Consider the following 16,631-nt stretch of genomic DNA (forward strand, 5'->3'; position numbering starts at 1 on the left):
TCTTTGGAGCGAATCAGCGAGCGGAGAGGGATGAACTTCTCTGACTGGCCAGATCCAGTCACATGCCAACATGTGACGCGTGGAATCTGCGCCAGCCACAGCAGAGGGGTGGGGGTTGTGACCGGAGTTAGATGCCAGCGCAAAAGGGACGTGAGCCCAGCCGAGGTACCGCTGAAGAGGAATCAATTTTGGTATGCAGATAATCACTGGGCTCATGGGACTTGCTCTTTATAAAAAGGCGTGTCCCTGTAAAGTTGTCAGGCAAAGGAAATGTTTCAAACGACTCCATTTCACGAAGTCTCACCTAATTTATAATTCGTTAGTTGAGATGCTTGTATTCTTCGTTTCTAAAATAAGACGTTGGACTATAAAGACAATAGCTAGTTCTGCAACCTCTGATGAATATTTCATGCCTCATTATTGTGAAAAATCCAAAGCAGAATTGGAGAGAAGATGTGGTATAGGGATTAGGTAAGTGAAGACTGATGCAAAGCCTCCTGGGTCGAAATTCTGTCCACTGCTTTGTCATTGGAAAAGTTATTTAACGTCGTCGTCTCAGTTCCCACAACTATTAAAATGGAGAGGATAACAACACCTACCTTATGCTCTTGTGAGGATTAAATAAGTTACCGTTAATATATGTAAAGCACTTAAAAGAGGACGCATGTGTTTGCTATTATTATGTTATCCATACAATAAAGAGTAAACATTACCTAAGTTATAAAGAACTTAGGCAATGGATACCAAAGGCACCAATTCCTTTATAATAAAAGAAAAAAGGCAACAAGGAAAATAACGATACTAACTGATAATGGCTGGGCGCGATGGCTCACGCCTGTAACCCCAGCACTTTGGGAGGCCGAGGCGGGCGGATCACTTGAGGTCAGGAGTTTGAGAACAGCCTGGCCAACGTGGTGAAACCCTGTCTCTACTAAAAATACAAAAAATTAGCCGGGCGTGGTGGCGCACACCTGTAATCCCAGCTACTAGGGAGGCTGAGACAGGAGAATCACTTGAACCTGGGAGACGAAGTTTGCAGTGAGCTGAGATCACGCCACTGCACTCTAGCCTGGACAACAGAGCGAAACTCCGTCTCAAAACAAAAAACTAACAAACGAAAAACTGATCATTTTTTTATACACCCAGAACTGTGCTAAAAGCACTGTCTTTTTTTTTTTTTTGAGATGGAGTCTTGCTCTGTCACCCAGGCTGGAGTGCAGTGGCGCGATCTCGGCTCACTGCAACCTCTGCCTCCCGGGTTCAAGCGTTTCTCCTGCCTCAGCCTCCTGAGTAGCTGGGATTACAGGCGCGCACCACCACGCCTGGCTAATTTTTTTGTTTGTTTTTTGTACTTTTAGTAGAGACGGGGGTTTCACCATGTTGGTCAGGCTGGTCTCGAACTCCTGACCTCGTGATCTGCCCGCCTCAGCCTCGCAAAGTGCTGGAATTACAGGCGTGAACTACCGCCCCTGGCCGTGTTGTCTCATTTAATCCTCACAACAGTCTTATGGAATGGGTGCTGCTATCTTTGTTTTTCAGATGAGGAAACAAGCTCAGAGAGGTGAAATGACTTGTCCAAGGTTACAGGCCAGTGGAGGCTTGAACCCATGTATTTGTAATTCCAAATGTAATACTCTGTCCACATTCATTCCTTGTAACCTGCCTGGACTGTCATAGTTGGTGTGGGGCTAGCAGCTCCCCAGGGACCAGAACAGGCGCATCCCCGCCCACCGCCCCGCCCATCGTGCCAGCCCGACTCCACCCCTGTGGCTACACCCACTGCCTCGCGCCTTCCCCACTGGTGGGCCACGCCCACAGCCCCCAGCCCCCAGCCAGGTGCCTCCGCTGTCCGGGCTCTAGTCCCGCCCCCTCCCCGCCCCGCCCCGCCCACCGGACTCGCAGTCACCGCGGACGCCAATCTTGGGCATGGAGTCGCCATTTTGCTCCTAGAGACGCCGCCAGGAGACCCGGCGCTTTCTTCCTTCTGCAGCCGAGGCTGCGGCGGGGCCGGGGCTGGGGTCGGGGCCAGGTAGGCGGGCGGGAGCCAGTGGCGAGCGGCGGCGAGGGCTGGCTGACTCCGGCATTGCTGGGCGCAGGTGCAAGGGGCGGGGAGCCCGCGGCGCCGGCGGGCGGACGGGTCGGGGTCCCTGGGTGGTGGCTGCTTGGGGGCTCACGGGGGCGACCTCGCGCCCGCGGCCCTTCCATTTTTCCCTCTGTTCTTCCTCTCCCGCCAGGGGTCGGCGGGGGAGGGGGCGGGCGTCTGGTGCCTGGGCTCTCTCCGCTCCTGAGGCGCCGCTGGGGAGTGGAACCCTGATGATGGGACCTGTGGTGAGCAGCTCTGAAAGCAAGCCCAGACCCAGCCATTCTCCGTCCTTAAGCTGACACGGAGCCCCTGATTTTAATTTACCTGGCCTTGGTAGTCACGAATATATCTCTCACCTCTTAAAGGATGATTTTATCCAACTCAGAACTCACCCCAGCAGAGATTGAGGGGGAACTGTGATGAAATTTTTAAGTATTCTGCTTGGTGATAATAATTTTTCTCTTATGTTAATGTTGGCTCCGTTTGGGTGTTTAGCTTTTGAAAGGGGTATGAAAATGCAGAATGGGGCTTTGGGGCTTGAGGAGGTGTGATCTCTAGTGTTTAAAAAATTTAATTGCACAAATAGAAATAATTCACCCACATTATTGAACCCCACTAAAGCATGTCCTTTTTGTCCTTATTCCTTTCCTGCTGCCCTGGTGTGTACTATTATTACTCAGTTGTGATTTGAGCTCGTTCCACTTAAAGTCATTCATAGGTATTTTGCGTCGTGTTGAATATTTATTGAATATCTATTCTGTGTTTTACTTAATTACTTTATTATGGAACCTTTACACAGGTCTGGTGTACTTGCTCTTTAAAAAGTCTTATGTTGACCATCATCACTGAGCATATAGCTTTTTCCTTATTTCCTTGGGATAATTACCAGAAGTGGAAATACTGAATCAAACTTCTGTTTTCTTTCTTTGGCACTATTATATAAATTGTTTTCCAAACAAGACATGTTTACAATAGACATTTTTCAAAATGTGGGTATTTGTCCGATTTTGCTCTCTGTATGCAGAATTCAGCGGGGTGCCAAGTCGTTTTCTGTGTGGGTTGAGAGACAGGCTGTGCAGCCCACTGTTGCATACGACTAACTACTACAGATCATGCTGAGACCGAGCTATTTTTGCTGCTTAGAGGCTTTGCAGCCTTGAGTAAGTTTCTTCATCTGGAAACCTAGCTTTCCCTGTCTAAAATGGGTCTCATTCTAGTACTTGCTTCACTGGGTTGTCATAAGCATTGTGAACACTCAGATGTTAGGCATGAGTTGACCTTCCGTTGGAGAGAGAAGCAGAGCCTGGGATCATAGAGGAGTGGAAGAGTAATTCGGTTTAGAATTTGCCCTTCAAATTCTCATCAACATTGATATTAAAAACAGATTTCCTCAGAGTGAGGCACATCACTAATAAACATACGTAATAAGTTTTTTTATTTTTATTTTTTATTTTTTATGCCGAGTCTTGCTCTGTCTTCCAGGCTGGAATGCACTGGCGTGATCTCAGCTCACTGCAACTTCTGCTTCCCGGGTTCAAGCGATCCTCCTGCCTCAGCCTCCTGAGTAGCTGGGATTACAGGCACACGCCACCACGCCCGGCTAATTTTTTGCACTTTTAGTAGAGACAGGGTGTCACCATGTTTGTCAGGTTGGTCTCAAACTCCTGACCCCTCGTGATCTGCCTGCCTTGGCCTCCCAAAGTGCTGTGATTACAAGTGTGAGCCACCATGCCTGGCCAATAAACATAAGTTTTTATACTTTTTTATTTTTTGAGACAGAGTCTTGCTCTGTTGCCCAGGCTGGAGTGCAGTGGCACGATCTCCGCTCACTGCAACCTCTGCCTCCCAAGTTCAAGCGATTCTCCTGCCTCAGCTGCCCGAGTAGCTGGGGTTACAGGTGCATGCCACCATACCTGGCTCATTTTTGTATTTTTTAATAGGGGTTTCGCCACGTTGACCAGGCTGGTCTCGAACTCCTGACCTCAGGTGATCCGTCCACCTTGGCCTCCCAAAGTGCTGGGATTACAGGCGTGAGTCACTGTGCCTGGCCGGTTTTTATACTTTATGATGCCTTTTAGTTCATCTTTCAATTTCATTTGTTAATCATTGTGACTCATTGAGGTCAGGCATTATTCAGCAATCATTTGTTTAGCCTCTACCGGTAGTGTGGCAGCTGCACAGGGTATACAGCAGAGAATATAATGGTAAAAAATAATCTCTGCTGCCTGGACCTTAAATTCTGATGGGGAAAGCTTTTTACCAAGGTTATATCTCTTGTCTGGAAGGTAAAGGCTGAGGCCCAGCAAGGACAAGTGATGTCCACATGGCCTAGTAGCTGGAAGGCAAACCCAACTCTTCACACTCCTACTTCAGCCATCTTTAAGTAGAAGGTATTTTACACAGTAGATGCTTTAGCGGAAAGACAACACACTTCAATGTGAGTCTTTCTCATCTGAAATGTGGGTGAGTGGTTTTGAAATGACTGCTAGTCTGTCCAAAGGAAATGATCTCTCAGTGTGGTTTCTTCATTCATGAGACTTGACAGATTCTCAAATCTTATTCAAAAGAGGAGTATGATTTGCTCTTCAAAAGGTGCTAAGATTCTCTGAAAATGGTGTGTTTTCATACATGTTATAAATAATTCTCACACATTCTAGAGTAAATTTAGAATAAACATAAAGCAGTTATAGCTCGTGGGGAAAATAAGGGAGTGTTCTCATTTCACACTAAAACCTTGTGCTAACAAGCCTCCTGCCAGCCCCATCTCGATGATTATCATGTTTTTGAAGATAGTCTTTATAACTCTTTTCTTGAAGCTTGGTAAAGAACACAGCCTTAATTACCAACAGGAGAAAGGAGAACTAAAACTACAAACAGGCATTTTGGCCGGGCGCAGTGGCTCACGCCTGTAATCCAAGCACTTTAGGAGGCTGAGGCGGGTGGATTACCTGAGCTTGGGAGTTTGAGACCAGCCTGACCAACTTGGAGAAACCCTGTCTCTACTAAAAATACAAAATTAGATGGGCATGGTGGCGCATGCCTGTAATCCCAGCTACTCAGGAGGCTGAGGCAGGAGAATCGCTTGAACCGGGGAGGCGGAGGTTGTAGTGAGCCAAAATTGCACCATTGCACTCCAGCCTGGGCAACAAGAGTGAAACTCTATCTTAAAAAAAAAAAGAAAAAGAAACAGCCCTTATGTTTGAATAACTCATGAAATGAATAGTCACAAAGCATGACTATGTTGATAGTCATTTCCAAGTGGATGCTCCCCAGTCCACTCCACCATGTCATTTTGAGGGTGGTCTTAGGTTAGGATTCTAATATAGAAGCCTATATTGGAAGCCTAGAACGTTAGAGACCACATGCAGGGTGTTGCAGGCCATTTTAAACCATGAGAGATAAGGAAAGACTTCAGGAAATATCCTGGAAAAAATATACAAAGGCAGGAGAGCTGTCTTGAAATAGTTTGGAGGCTGTCCTGTGGAAAAGGAATTTGATGTTTCCCATAAATCTCTAAGGAGAGGACAAGAACCAGTGGGCAGAAGCTGCAGGAAGAGGAATCTCAGCATGTTCTTTGTTTGTTTTGAGACAGTCTTGCTCTGTCACCCAGGCTGGTATGCAGTAGTGCAGTCTCCACTCACTGCAACCTCTGCCTCCCGGGTTCAAGCGATTTACTTGCCTCAGCCTCCTGAGTAGCTGGGACTACAGGCGTGTGCCACCAGGCCTAGCTAATTTTTGCATTTTTAGTAGAAATGAGGTTTCACCACGTTGGCCAGACTGGTGTTGAACTTCTGACCTCAGGTAATCCTCCTGCCTCGCTCTCCCAGTTTGCTGGGATTATAGGCGTGAGCCACTGCGCCTGGCCACAGCATGTTCTAAGGAAGAATTTGGAATGATAGGCCCTCAGCGGATGTGGGCATCAGACCTGGGACTGTTCAAGCTTCTGCTGAGTGGTTCTTTGGCAGGATTCCTACAGATGGGCTTTGAACAAAAGATTTAGGAGGGATAGGCTGAACTACCTCTAAGATCTCTTCCTACCTCTAAAATACTTTCATTCTAAGTGTTCCAACTCCTATCAGGAATCTTGCTGTACTTTAAGGAGCTTCTTATTTGAAGGTTAAGGGGTGTAAAAAGAAATGCCCCTCCCCCCATGGCTATTACTGTACTCATATGGTAGATAATCAAGGTATTAGAAGTCAGTTCATAAGTAGCATGTCCGATATGCAGGGCACTGTGTTAAGTGCCTTGCAGAAATTTTACAGTCACCTGTGGGGTCAGTTTTCACAGTTGTATGGATGGCAGAACTGAGGCTAAGAGATTTTGAGTATTAGATAACTTATGCAAGTCCTCACTGTGAGTTTAGGGGAAGTATTTCAAGATGCAAACATGAGTTTGACTCTAAAACCTGTATTTACAACTACAGGAAAATTAGTTTGTTTTTGTTTCTTTTCCTGGACCTGTAACACCCTATTATTTATTTATTTATTTATTTATTTATTTTTTGAGACGGAGTCTCGCTCTGTCTCCCAGGCTGGAGTGCAGTGGCATGATCTCAGCTCACTGCACACTTCGCCTCCCAGGTTCACGCCATTTTCCTGCCTCAGCCTCCCGAGTAGCTGGGAGTACAGGCGCCCACCACCACGCCCACCTAATTTTTTGTATTTTTAGTAGAGACGGGGTTTCGCTGTGTTAGCCAGGATGGTCTCGATCTCCTGACCTCGTGATCCGCCCGCCTCGGCCTCCCAAAGTGCTGGGATTACAGGCATGAGCCACCGCACCCGGCAATTTTTTATTTGTTTATTTATTTATTTATTTATTTATTTTTTGAGACAAGGTCGCACTCCCATCGTCCAGGCAGAAGTGCAGTGAAGTGGTGCAGTCATGGCTCATTGCAGCCCTGACCACCTGGGCTCAAGTGATCCTCCCACCTCATTTTTTGATTTTTTTGTGGAGACTAGGTCTCACTGTGTAGCTGAGGCTGGTCTTAAACTCTTGGGTTCACAAAGTGCTGGGATTAGCGGTGTGAGTTGCTGTGCCTGGCCATACCTTTTGTTCTTAAACACACATGTTTATTGGTTGAGAGATGGCTTTAGAAGTATTTAAGATCCCTGCCAGAATGTTGATGATTAAACGTATTCTTTCTTTTCTTTCTTTCTTTCTTTCTTTCTTTCTTTCTTTCTTTCTTTCTTTCTTTCTTTCTTTCTTTCTTTCCTTTCTTTCTTTTCTTTCTTTCTTTCTTCTTCTTTCTTTCTTTCCTTCGTTTCTTTTCTTTTCTTTCTTTTCTTTTATTTATTTGAAACGGAGTCTTGCTCTGTTGCCCAGGCTGGAGTGCAGTGGCGCAATCTTGGCTCACTGCAAGCTCTGCCTCCTGGGTTCACACCATTCACCTGCCTCAGCCTCCCGATTAGCTGGGACTACAGGCACCCGCCATCACACCCGGCTAATTTTTTGTATTTTTTAGTAGAGACGGGGTTTCACTGTGTTAGCCAGGATGGTCTTGATCTCCTGACCTCGTGATCCGCCCGCCTCGGCCTCCCAAAGTGCTGGGATTACAGGCGTGAGCCACCGCGCCCAGCCAATTTCTTTCATTTATACCAGCCACTCTGCTAGTAGCCTTTGCAGATGCTACGTTGTCCTGTAAAAGGCCTTAGCAAACTTTTTCTGTAAAGGACTAGATAATAAATATTTCAGGCTTTGTGGGGCATACTTGGTGCTATTGTTGTTATCTAGAGACAATTTGTAAACAAATGAGTGTGGCTATGTTACTGCCTGTATTACAGAAATAGGCTTTCAAGGGACCTGATTTGGCCTGTAGGCTGTAATTTGCTGATCTCTGCCCCAAAGCCACTTCCGTGGTATAGATGCCACTGTTCACCTTGGTCACTTTGGGGCTTTGGTTAGTTGTGTATACATTTCTGTTTATAAGTCATAGGCAAATTTAAGGTAAATTGCATTGTAGTCTGCCATATTTCCCATTGCAGATTCCTGGGTTGTGCCAGCTGGAATGCCTCTGCAGGAAGTGCTAGTGGGACTGTGCAAAATAGGTCTCTATTATAATATCTTCTTGTGTTTTTTTTTTGTTGTTGTTGTTGTTTGTTTGTTTTGGATACTGGGTCTCAGTCTGTCCCCCAGGCTGGAGTGCAGTGGTGTGAACATAGTTGTCTGCAGCTTTGTCCTCCAGGGCTCAAGTCATACTCCCACTTCAGCCTCCCAAGTAGGTGAGATAATAGGCATGCACTACCATGCTTGGCTAATTTTAAAATTTTTTGTAGAGGTGGTAATGTATCACCACATTACCCAGGCTGGTCGCAAACTCTTGGGCTCAAGCGATCCTCTGGCCTTGGCCTCCCAAAGTGCTGGGGATACAGGCATGAGCCACTATGCCTGGCCAAGTCTGTATCTTCTAACCCAGATTGCCAAAATGGACTGGTTAGTGAAAAAGCAAATTATAGATACAGTTGCACAATTACATCTTTTTGTGTTTGAAACATTTTATATACACACACACACACACACACACTCCACATGTAGATATGTATTTTTTTTAATTAATTAATTTTTTTTTTGGAGACAGAGTCTCACTCTGTCACCCAGGCTGGAATGCAGTGGCGTGATCTCAGCTCACTGCAATCTCTGCCTCCCAGGTTCAAGCAATTCTCCTGCTTCAGCCTCCCAAGTAGCTGGGACTACAGGTGCGCCACCACACCCGGCTAATTTTTTGTATTTTTAGTGGAGACAGGGTTTCCCCATGTTGGCCAGGCTGGTCTCGAACCCCTAACCTCAGGTGATCCACCCACCTCGGCCTCCCAAAGTGCTGGGATTACAGGCGTAAGCCACTGCGCCTGGCCTTTTTTTTTTTTTTTTAATTTTTTAAATGGAGTTTTGCTCTCATCACCCAGGTTGGAGTGCAATGGCGCAATCTCAGCTCACTGCAACTTCTGCCTCCTGGGTTTAAGCGATTCTCCTTCCTCAGCCTCATGAGTAGCTGGGATTACAGGCAGATACCACCATGCCTGACTTATTTTTATTTTTATTGTATTTTTAGTAGAGATGGGGTTTCACCATATTGGTCAGGCTGGTCTCGAACTCCTGGCCTCAAGTGATCTGCCCGCCTCAGCCTCCCAAAGTGCTAGGATTACAGGCGTGAGCCACTGCGCCCGGCCGTATATAATTTTTATGGAGGTCACATGTTATAAATGCATAGAAAAGGTCTGATGTTGTCCCTACCAAACTGATAAGAACCCTCACTTCTGGGGAGGACCTGGGATCGAGACTGGTGACTTTATCCTTAACTATCATGTTTCAGGTTTTTTTTTTTTTTTTTTTTGAGACGGAGTCTCGCGCTCTGTCCCCAGGCTGGAGTGCAGTGGTGCAATCTCGGCTCACTGCAACCTTTGCCTCCTGAGTTCAAGCAATTCTCAAGCTTCAGCCCCTAGAGTAGCTGGGACTATAGGCACCCGCCACCATGCCAGCTCATTTTTGTATTTTTAGTAGAGACGGATTTCACCCTTTTGACCAGGCTGGTCTTGAACTCCTGACCTTGTGATCTGCCTGCCTTGGCCTCCCAAAGTGCTGGGATTACAGGTGTGAGCCACTGCGCCCAGCCATGTTTCAGGTTTTTATAGGGAGGATGAGTTTGTGTTTTACTTGTATAATTAAAATTTGAGAATAATGAAAAAGATTAGCTTAGTTTCAGCTCATTGATGATCTCCACCAGCCTTCCCAGAAGTCCCAGGTGAACATACAACTGTGGAAATGCAGTGGGCTTGCTGAGAAAGGGCCCCTCTGCCCACAGCCTGCTGGATTGTTGCTGTTCCTCCCATCTAGCACCTCCATTACGTGATGAGGACACTCAGCACTGATGGTGACTTTTTTTTCTTTTTTTTTTTTTTTGAGATGTAGTCTTGCCGTGTCGCCAGGCTGGAAGTGCAGTGGCACGATCTCAGCTCACTGCAACCTCTGCCTCCCACGTTCACGTCATTCTCCCACCTCAGCCTCCCGAGTAGCTGGGACTACAGGCACGTGCCACCACGCCCAGCTATTTTTTGTATTTTTAGTAGAGATAGGGTTTCACCATGTTGGCCAGGATGGTCTCGATCTCTTGATCTCGTGATCCACCTGCCTTGGCTTCCCAAAGTGCTGGGATTACAGGCGTGAGTCACCACACCCGGCCAGCACTGATGACTTCTAAGCCAGGGACCTTTTTATTTTTGGCCCACTGCCTGTCATTTGGGTGGTCACTTAAGTGTCCTTCAAGGTGATTATCCAGTCAGCCCGTGTTCCACTTGAGGAAAATGAAGATGAGAGGTCAGTTTTAGACATGACACAGGGCAGCTGAAAGGCCGGGAAAGGTTTTATGGTAAACAAGGATTACAGGAAAAGCTGGGTGTAGATGGGTCATTTATTCTTTGTTTAAGGATTAATCAGTCCCTGTTCTCGCTAATGGCTCTGCCATTTTTCTGTGTGTTAATCCAGGAGGAATTTTGTTGTCAGAGAATAAAAGGAGGTTGTCCATAATTGACTTTAAGCAGCAATCAGTAAAACATTGAGCTCTTCAGCTCCGCCTTTCTTGTAAGTTTATCATTTCTTCTTAGTGGTTGTGAACATCATGTGATAATGTATTTCCATAAATTTAGGACCCTGAAATCCAAGTGAACTTTCTGTTTGTCCATATATATCTAATATTTTAACAATACTATTAGGATGGAAACTAATTTCCTTCAGCTGAAGTCGTTTCCTTTAAAAAAAATCCATTCAGGTATATTTCATATCATATGGCAGTTTTTAATAAGTATTGTATTCTTCTAGGCTCTGAAAATTGGAAAACCAAGAAGGTTTTGATGTTTTGTGTGACGCCACCTGAATTAGAAACCAAGATGAACATAACCAAAGGTGGTCTGGTGTTGTTTTCAGCAAACTCGAATTCATCATGTATGGAGCTCTCAAAGAAAATTGCAGAGTGAGTTATAATTGTGCTATTAAAATCTATATTCATTATGTGATGCTTTAAATTTGATAATCTGATTAGCAGTTATTGTTAAACTTGAAAGCAGATATTTTATAATTATGTGTGTATCTTTTTTTCATCATGCAAGATGTTCGTGTAATATGTCTCATCTGTATATATTAAGGGCTATTCTTTTTGTAAACTATCCCATCTCCCTACATATTCTTTCAGCAGACATTTATTGAGTGCCTTATAAGTGCCAGGGATTGTATTAGGTGCTCTATATATGTATGTGTATATATATATATATATATATATATATAATTATTTGAGTACAAATCACACTGGGGCTGGGTGTGGTGGCTCATGCCTGTAATCCCAGCACTTTGGGAGGCCAAGGCGGGTGTATCACGAGGTCAGGAGATTGAGACCATCCTAGTTAACACAGTGAAACCCCGCGTCTACTAAAAATACAAAAAATTAGCTGGGCGTGGTGGTGGGCGCCTGTAGTTCCAGCTACTTGGGAGGCTGAGGCAGGAGAATAGCTTGAACGCAGGAGGGTTGCAGTGAGCTGAGATTGCACCACTGCACTCCAGCCTGAGCAACAGAGCGAGACTCTGTCTCAAAAAAAAAAAAAAAAAAATTAACATGTATATTATATGAAATAACTTATAGCTTATAGTTGAGTATAATTTTAGATATTTATTAAACAAATATTGTACCCCTACTACTGTGTACTAGACCTTGATCTAGATGTTGGGGATTATCAGTGAGTCAAGATCCATCGTTCTTTTGAAATTTGCATTTTAGTATGGGAGCCAAACAGAAATCAAGTCAGAAAAACAAACAAGGTAATTTCAGATGATGATCAACGCTATGAAGAAAACTGTGTGAAAGTAATGATGGGGCAGGTTGTTCTGCTTTAGCATGTGTGCTGAAGTGCCTTTAAACTGAGGGGATGGTATGTGAGTTGAGAAACCTGAATGAGCCACCAAGTGAAGGTCTGGAGGCGGAGCCCACCAAGCAGAGGGAACAGCAGATTCCAAGGCTCTGCAGCATGCAGGAGGAGTTCTTGGTGTGTCTCAGGAACATGGGCTGGAGTACAGAGTGTCCAAAGAAGATGGCTGGTGAGGCAAGCAGAGCGGCACTGCATAGTCCTTCCTGGGGAGACATGGGGTTGGGGTGAGGGGCTAGGTAATGGATTGATGTAACAATTTAATGTTGACTTTAAATTTGACAAGAAGAATAACTTTATTTTATTTTACTCATCGATTTACGAGTCTCCTTAAATAGTAAAGATACTGGGTTTCTTCTATTACTTTTTCAGCTTTTTCCCCCTTTCTCTTTTCTAGGCGGCTGGGGGTGGAGATGGGCAAAGTGCAGGTTTACCAGGAACCTAACAGAGGTGAGCTATCTTGGTCATGTGGAACATTGACCTTTTTGTGAAATGTGGCATATTGGCTCAGTCCTTCATCCTTTACTATTGAAACGATTTGATTCAGTTGTACATTTCCATTAGCAAGAAGTCAGGCAGGCAAGGTAGAACAGAGTGGTTTTTTAGCTCTCACTAATACCAGCTAGATATGTACCCTGGTGCAAGTCATTTCTGGGGCTTGAACTCCAGTTCTGAGACTTCATTCAGTAAAAGCTGCAGACATATTTGAACCAGCTGGTCAACTGAATGAACATGAGTTCAACTGTTGCTTAAATTTATGTCACCTTAGGCAGGATGAGTAAATCCTGTCACCTTAGACAGGATGAATAAATCCTGTGTGACCACAGTTTTAGTTAGTCTTTATCTGCACCTAAGCTGCCTTGGGTTAGATTTCATAAAATATCGTTAAGAAATACTTTTTGCTAATTGATATATGTCATTACATAATTCTCCCAAGTTGTAAAAAAAAGTGTTATTTAATCTTTGTAGGGCCAGGTGTGGTGGCTCATGCATCTAATCCCAGCACTTTGGGAGGCTGAGGCAGGCAGATTCCTTGAGCTCAAGAGTTGAGACCAGCCTGGGCAACACGGCAAAACCCTGTCTCTACTAAAAATACAAAAATTAGCCGGGAGTGGTGGTTTGCACTTGTAGTCCCAGCTACTAGGGAGGCTGAGGTGGAAGGATCGCTTGAGCTCAGGAGGTGGAGGCTGCAGTGAGGCGTGATCATACCATTGCACTCCAGCCTGGGTGACAGAGTGAGACCCTGTCTCAAAAATAAATAAATAAATAAATAGAAAGTGATCTTTGTAATTTCTTTAGCAATGGTGGATATTTGAAATTATTTTAGGCCAGGCGTGGTGGCTCATACCTGTAATCCCAGCAGTTTGGGAGGCCGAGGCGGGCGGATCACCTGAGGTCAGGAGTGTGTAGACCAGCCTGGCCAACATGGTGAAACCCTGTCTCTACTAAAAATATAAAAATTAGCCGGGTGTGGTGGCAGGCGCCTATAATCCCAGCTCCTCGGAAGGCTGAGGCAGGAGAATCGCTTGAACCCAGGAGGTGGAGGTTGCAGTGAGCCGAGATTGTGCCATTGCACTCCAGCCTGGAGGGGAACAAGAGTGAGACTTTGTCTCAGGGGAAAAAAAAAAGAAAGAAATTATTTTAGCAAGAGTGATGGACAGCTTGCATGGGCTTGAGAGTTACACACCTTATCCTTGACAAGTTATTTAACCTTTCTAAACTATAAATAAACTGTAAATTAGGGCTGTTTTGAGGATTAAGTGGGATAACTTGTGTGCCTACCAGTTTTTGGCACACAGTAGGTGCTCAATATATACTTATTCCTGTTCCTTTTCCACTAGAAGATTTAAAAAAAAATTTTTTTTTTGGCAGAGCGAGGGTCTCATTATGTTGCCCAGGCTCATCTCAAACTCTGGGCAAAAGCAGTTCTCCCATTTCAGCCTCCCAAAGTGCCAGGATTACAGGTGTGAGCCACCAGGCCTGGCCCCCCTACAGGATTTTATCAAATATTTACATATTATAAAGCCTACAGGAGGCTTTGATAAAAAGGCACAAGTTTTGCTGTTCCCGTGTTTATCTCCATTACTGCCTCTTTCCTGTCTCCCAAGATCCCTATGTGGCATCAGTAGGGAAAAAGTATAATTAAATTCTGCAAGGAGAGTTTGGAGAAGATTCTTCCCCTAGAGGGAATCGAATGATGTTCTTTGTCTGTAGTCTAGGAGGGAAGGTGAAAGGGAGAAGCAGTGGCGTAAGACTCCAGGAGGCTGGTCCACTCTCCAGGTTTCTGAATAAAGGGAGGGAAAATACTTGGTGTTTATTGGGAAGGAAGGAAGGAATATTTGTGGATTTCTTACTGTTACCAGATACCGAAAAACTGAGTTCAGGAGTTCAGGGATTGATGTTAGGTACGAGGTCCAGTTTGAATCCAGATCTCCCTGACTCTAAAGCTCATTTTCTTTTTTTTTCTTTTTTTTTTTTGAGACAGGGTCTTTCTGTGTCACTCAGGCTGGAGTGTAGTGGCATGATCAGGGCTCACTGCAGCCTCTGCCTCCTGGGCTCATGTGCTCCTCCCACCTTAGCCCCCCCAGTAGCTGGTACTACTGGTGGGCACCATGCTGCCAGGCTATTTTTTTTTTTTTTTTTTTTTTAATATGGAGTCTTGCTCTGTCACCCAGGCTGGAGTGCAGTGGGGCCATCTCGGCTCACTGCCACCTACACCTCCCAGGTTTGAGTGATTCTCGTGCCTCAGCCTCCCAAAGTGCTGGGATTACAGGTGTGAGCCACACACACACCCAGCCATAAGTTTTTTTTTTTTTTTTTTTTTTTTTTTTTTTGATACGGGGCTTTGCCATGTTGCCCAGGCTGGTAAAGCTCATTTTCTTAACATCATACCACATTCTTTTGTAAACTTGTATTCTGTTTTTTCCAACATTTTTTTTCTACTTTTCCTCACAATCTGTTCCCATTTTGCTACTTTTTTTTTTTTTTTTTTTTTTTTTTTGAGACAGAGTCTTGCCCCATTGCCCAGGCTGGAGTGCAGTGGCACAATCTTGGCTCACTGCAACATCCCCCTCTCAGGTTCAAGTGATTCTCTGCCTCAGCCTCCCAAATAGGTGGGCTTACAGGTGTGTGCCACCACGCCTGGCTAATTTTTTGTGTTGTTGGTGGAGATGGGCTTTCACCATGTTGGCCAGGTTGGTCTCAAACTTCTGACCTCAAGTGATCCGTCCACCTCACCCTCCCAAACTATTTTCCCACATTTTTAATGAAAATGTTCAAGCATATAAAAAAGTTGAAAGAATAGTACAGTGAACTACCACCTAGCTTGAACAGTTAACATTTTGCCATATGAATATGTATGCGGCAAACCATTTGAAATTAAGTTGCAGGCCGGGTGCGGTGGCTCACACCTGTAATCCCAGCACATTGGGATGCTGAGGTGGGTGGATCTCTTGAGGCCAGGAGGTCAAAACTGCAGTGAGCCATATTTGCACCACTGTACCCCAGCCTAGGCAACAGGGCGAGATGTGTCCCAAAAAAAGAAAAAAAATGTAAGTTGCAGACACTTAATCCTTGAATACTTGACCATGCATCCTCTAGGAATAATTACCTTCACCTAAATAAATATGATACCATTATCAAATTTAAAGAAATTAACTACGGGCCGGGCATGGCAGCTCTCCTGTAATCCCAGCACTTTGTGGGGGTCAAGGTGGGTGGATCACTTGAGACCAGAAGTTGGAGACCAACCTGGGCAACATGGCAAAACACCATCTTTACCAAAGATAAAGAAATTAGCCAGGGTTGGTGGCGTGCACTTGTAATCCTAGCTACTTGAGAGGCTAAGGCAGGAAGATCACTTGAGTCCAGGAGGTGGAGGTTGCAGTGAGCTGGGATCACGCCACTGCACTCCAGCCTGCCGGGCAACAGAGCAAGACCTTGTCTTAAAAAAAAAAAAAAAGGAAAAGAAAATTAACTTAACAATTAAGGACAATTCTTTTTTTTTTCTGTGGCCTCAAGTGATCTGCCCGCCTTGGCCTCCCAAAGTGCTGGGATTACAGGTGTGAGACACCGCACCTGGCCCAACAACGATTCTTTAATCATCTAATATATGGCCTATATTCACATTTCCCTAGTTGTCCTAAAGGGTCTTTTATTTTTTATTTTTTATTTTTTTGAGATGGAATCTGGCTTTGTCACCCAGGCTGGAGTGCAGTGGTGCGATCTTGGCTTACTGCAACCTCTGCCTCCCAGGTTCAAGCAGTTCTCCTGCCTCAGCCTCCTGAGTAGCTGGGATTATAGTTGTGCACCACCAAGCCCAGCTAATGTTTGTATTTTTAGTAGAGACGAGGTTTCACCGTGTTGGCCAGGCTAGCCTTAAACACCTAACCTCAGATTATCCGCCTGCCTGGGCCTCCGAAAGTGCTGGGATTACAGGTGTGAGCCACCGTGCCCAGCCTAAAGAGTCTTTTATAGTTGTTTTTTCCAACACCTCCACCCCAAACCAGGATTCTTAGTTCAAGGGATTTTTTTTTAAAAATATCTCTTTAGTCTCTTGTATTTTAGAACAATCCCTTCACCTCTTCCTTTTTCTTCCTGTGACAGTGACTTGTTGAAGAGGTTGTCTTGTAGAATGTCCCATTATG

The 16,631-nt window shown here is 45.0% G+C and overlaps 1 protein-coding gene across 14 annotated transcripts in view; it reads left to right on the forward strand.

Moving 5' to 3' along the window:
- The first annotated feature begins 102 nt into the window (after positions 1 to 102).
- Positions 103 to 16,631, forward strand: part of PRPSAP2 (phosphoribosyl pyrophosphate synthetase associated protein 2) — a 79,335-nt gene continuing 62,806 nt past the window's right edge. The window contains exons 1-5 of one of the 14 annotated variants that reach the window (XM_055243241.2): positions 1,898 to 2,096; positions 8,065 to 8,127; positions 10,559 to 10,654; positions 10,892 to 11,042; positions 12,383 to 12,435. In XM_055243241.2, the coding sequence (XP_055099216.1) occupies positions 10,924 to 11,042; positions 12,383 to 12,435 (172 nt within the window). In that variant the 5' untranslated portion in view covers positions 1,898 to 2,096; positions 8,065 to 8,127; positions 10,559 to 10,654; positions 10,892 to 10,923. Of the gene's footprint in view, positions 192 to 1,539; positions 1,610 to 1,879; positions 2,097 to 2,896; positions 3,244 to 8,064; positions 8,128 to 8,203; positions 8,302 to 10,558; positions 10,655 to 10,891; positions 11,043 to 12,382; positions 12,436 to 16,631 lie in introns of those variants that run through there. The other 13 variants (XM_055243242.2, XM_055243236.2, XM_063617793.1 and 10 more) reach the window with 13 other exon arrangements.

Source organism: Symphalangus syndactylus, chromosome 14 (assembly GCF_028878055.3).
Source record: "Symphalangus syndactylus isolate Jambi chromosome 14, NHGRI_mSymSyn1-v2.1_pri, whole genome shotgun sequence".
NCBI classification, from domain to species: domain Eukaryota; kingdom Metazoa; phylum Chordata; class Mammalia; order Primates; family Hylobatidae; genus Symphalangus; species Symphalangus syndactylus.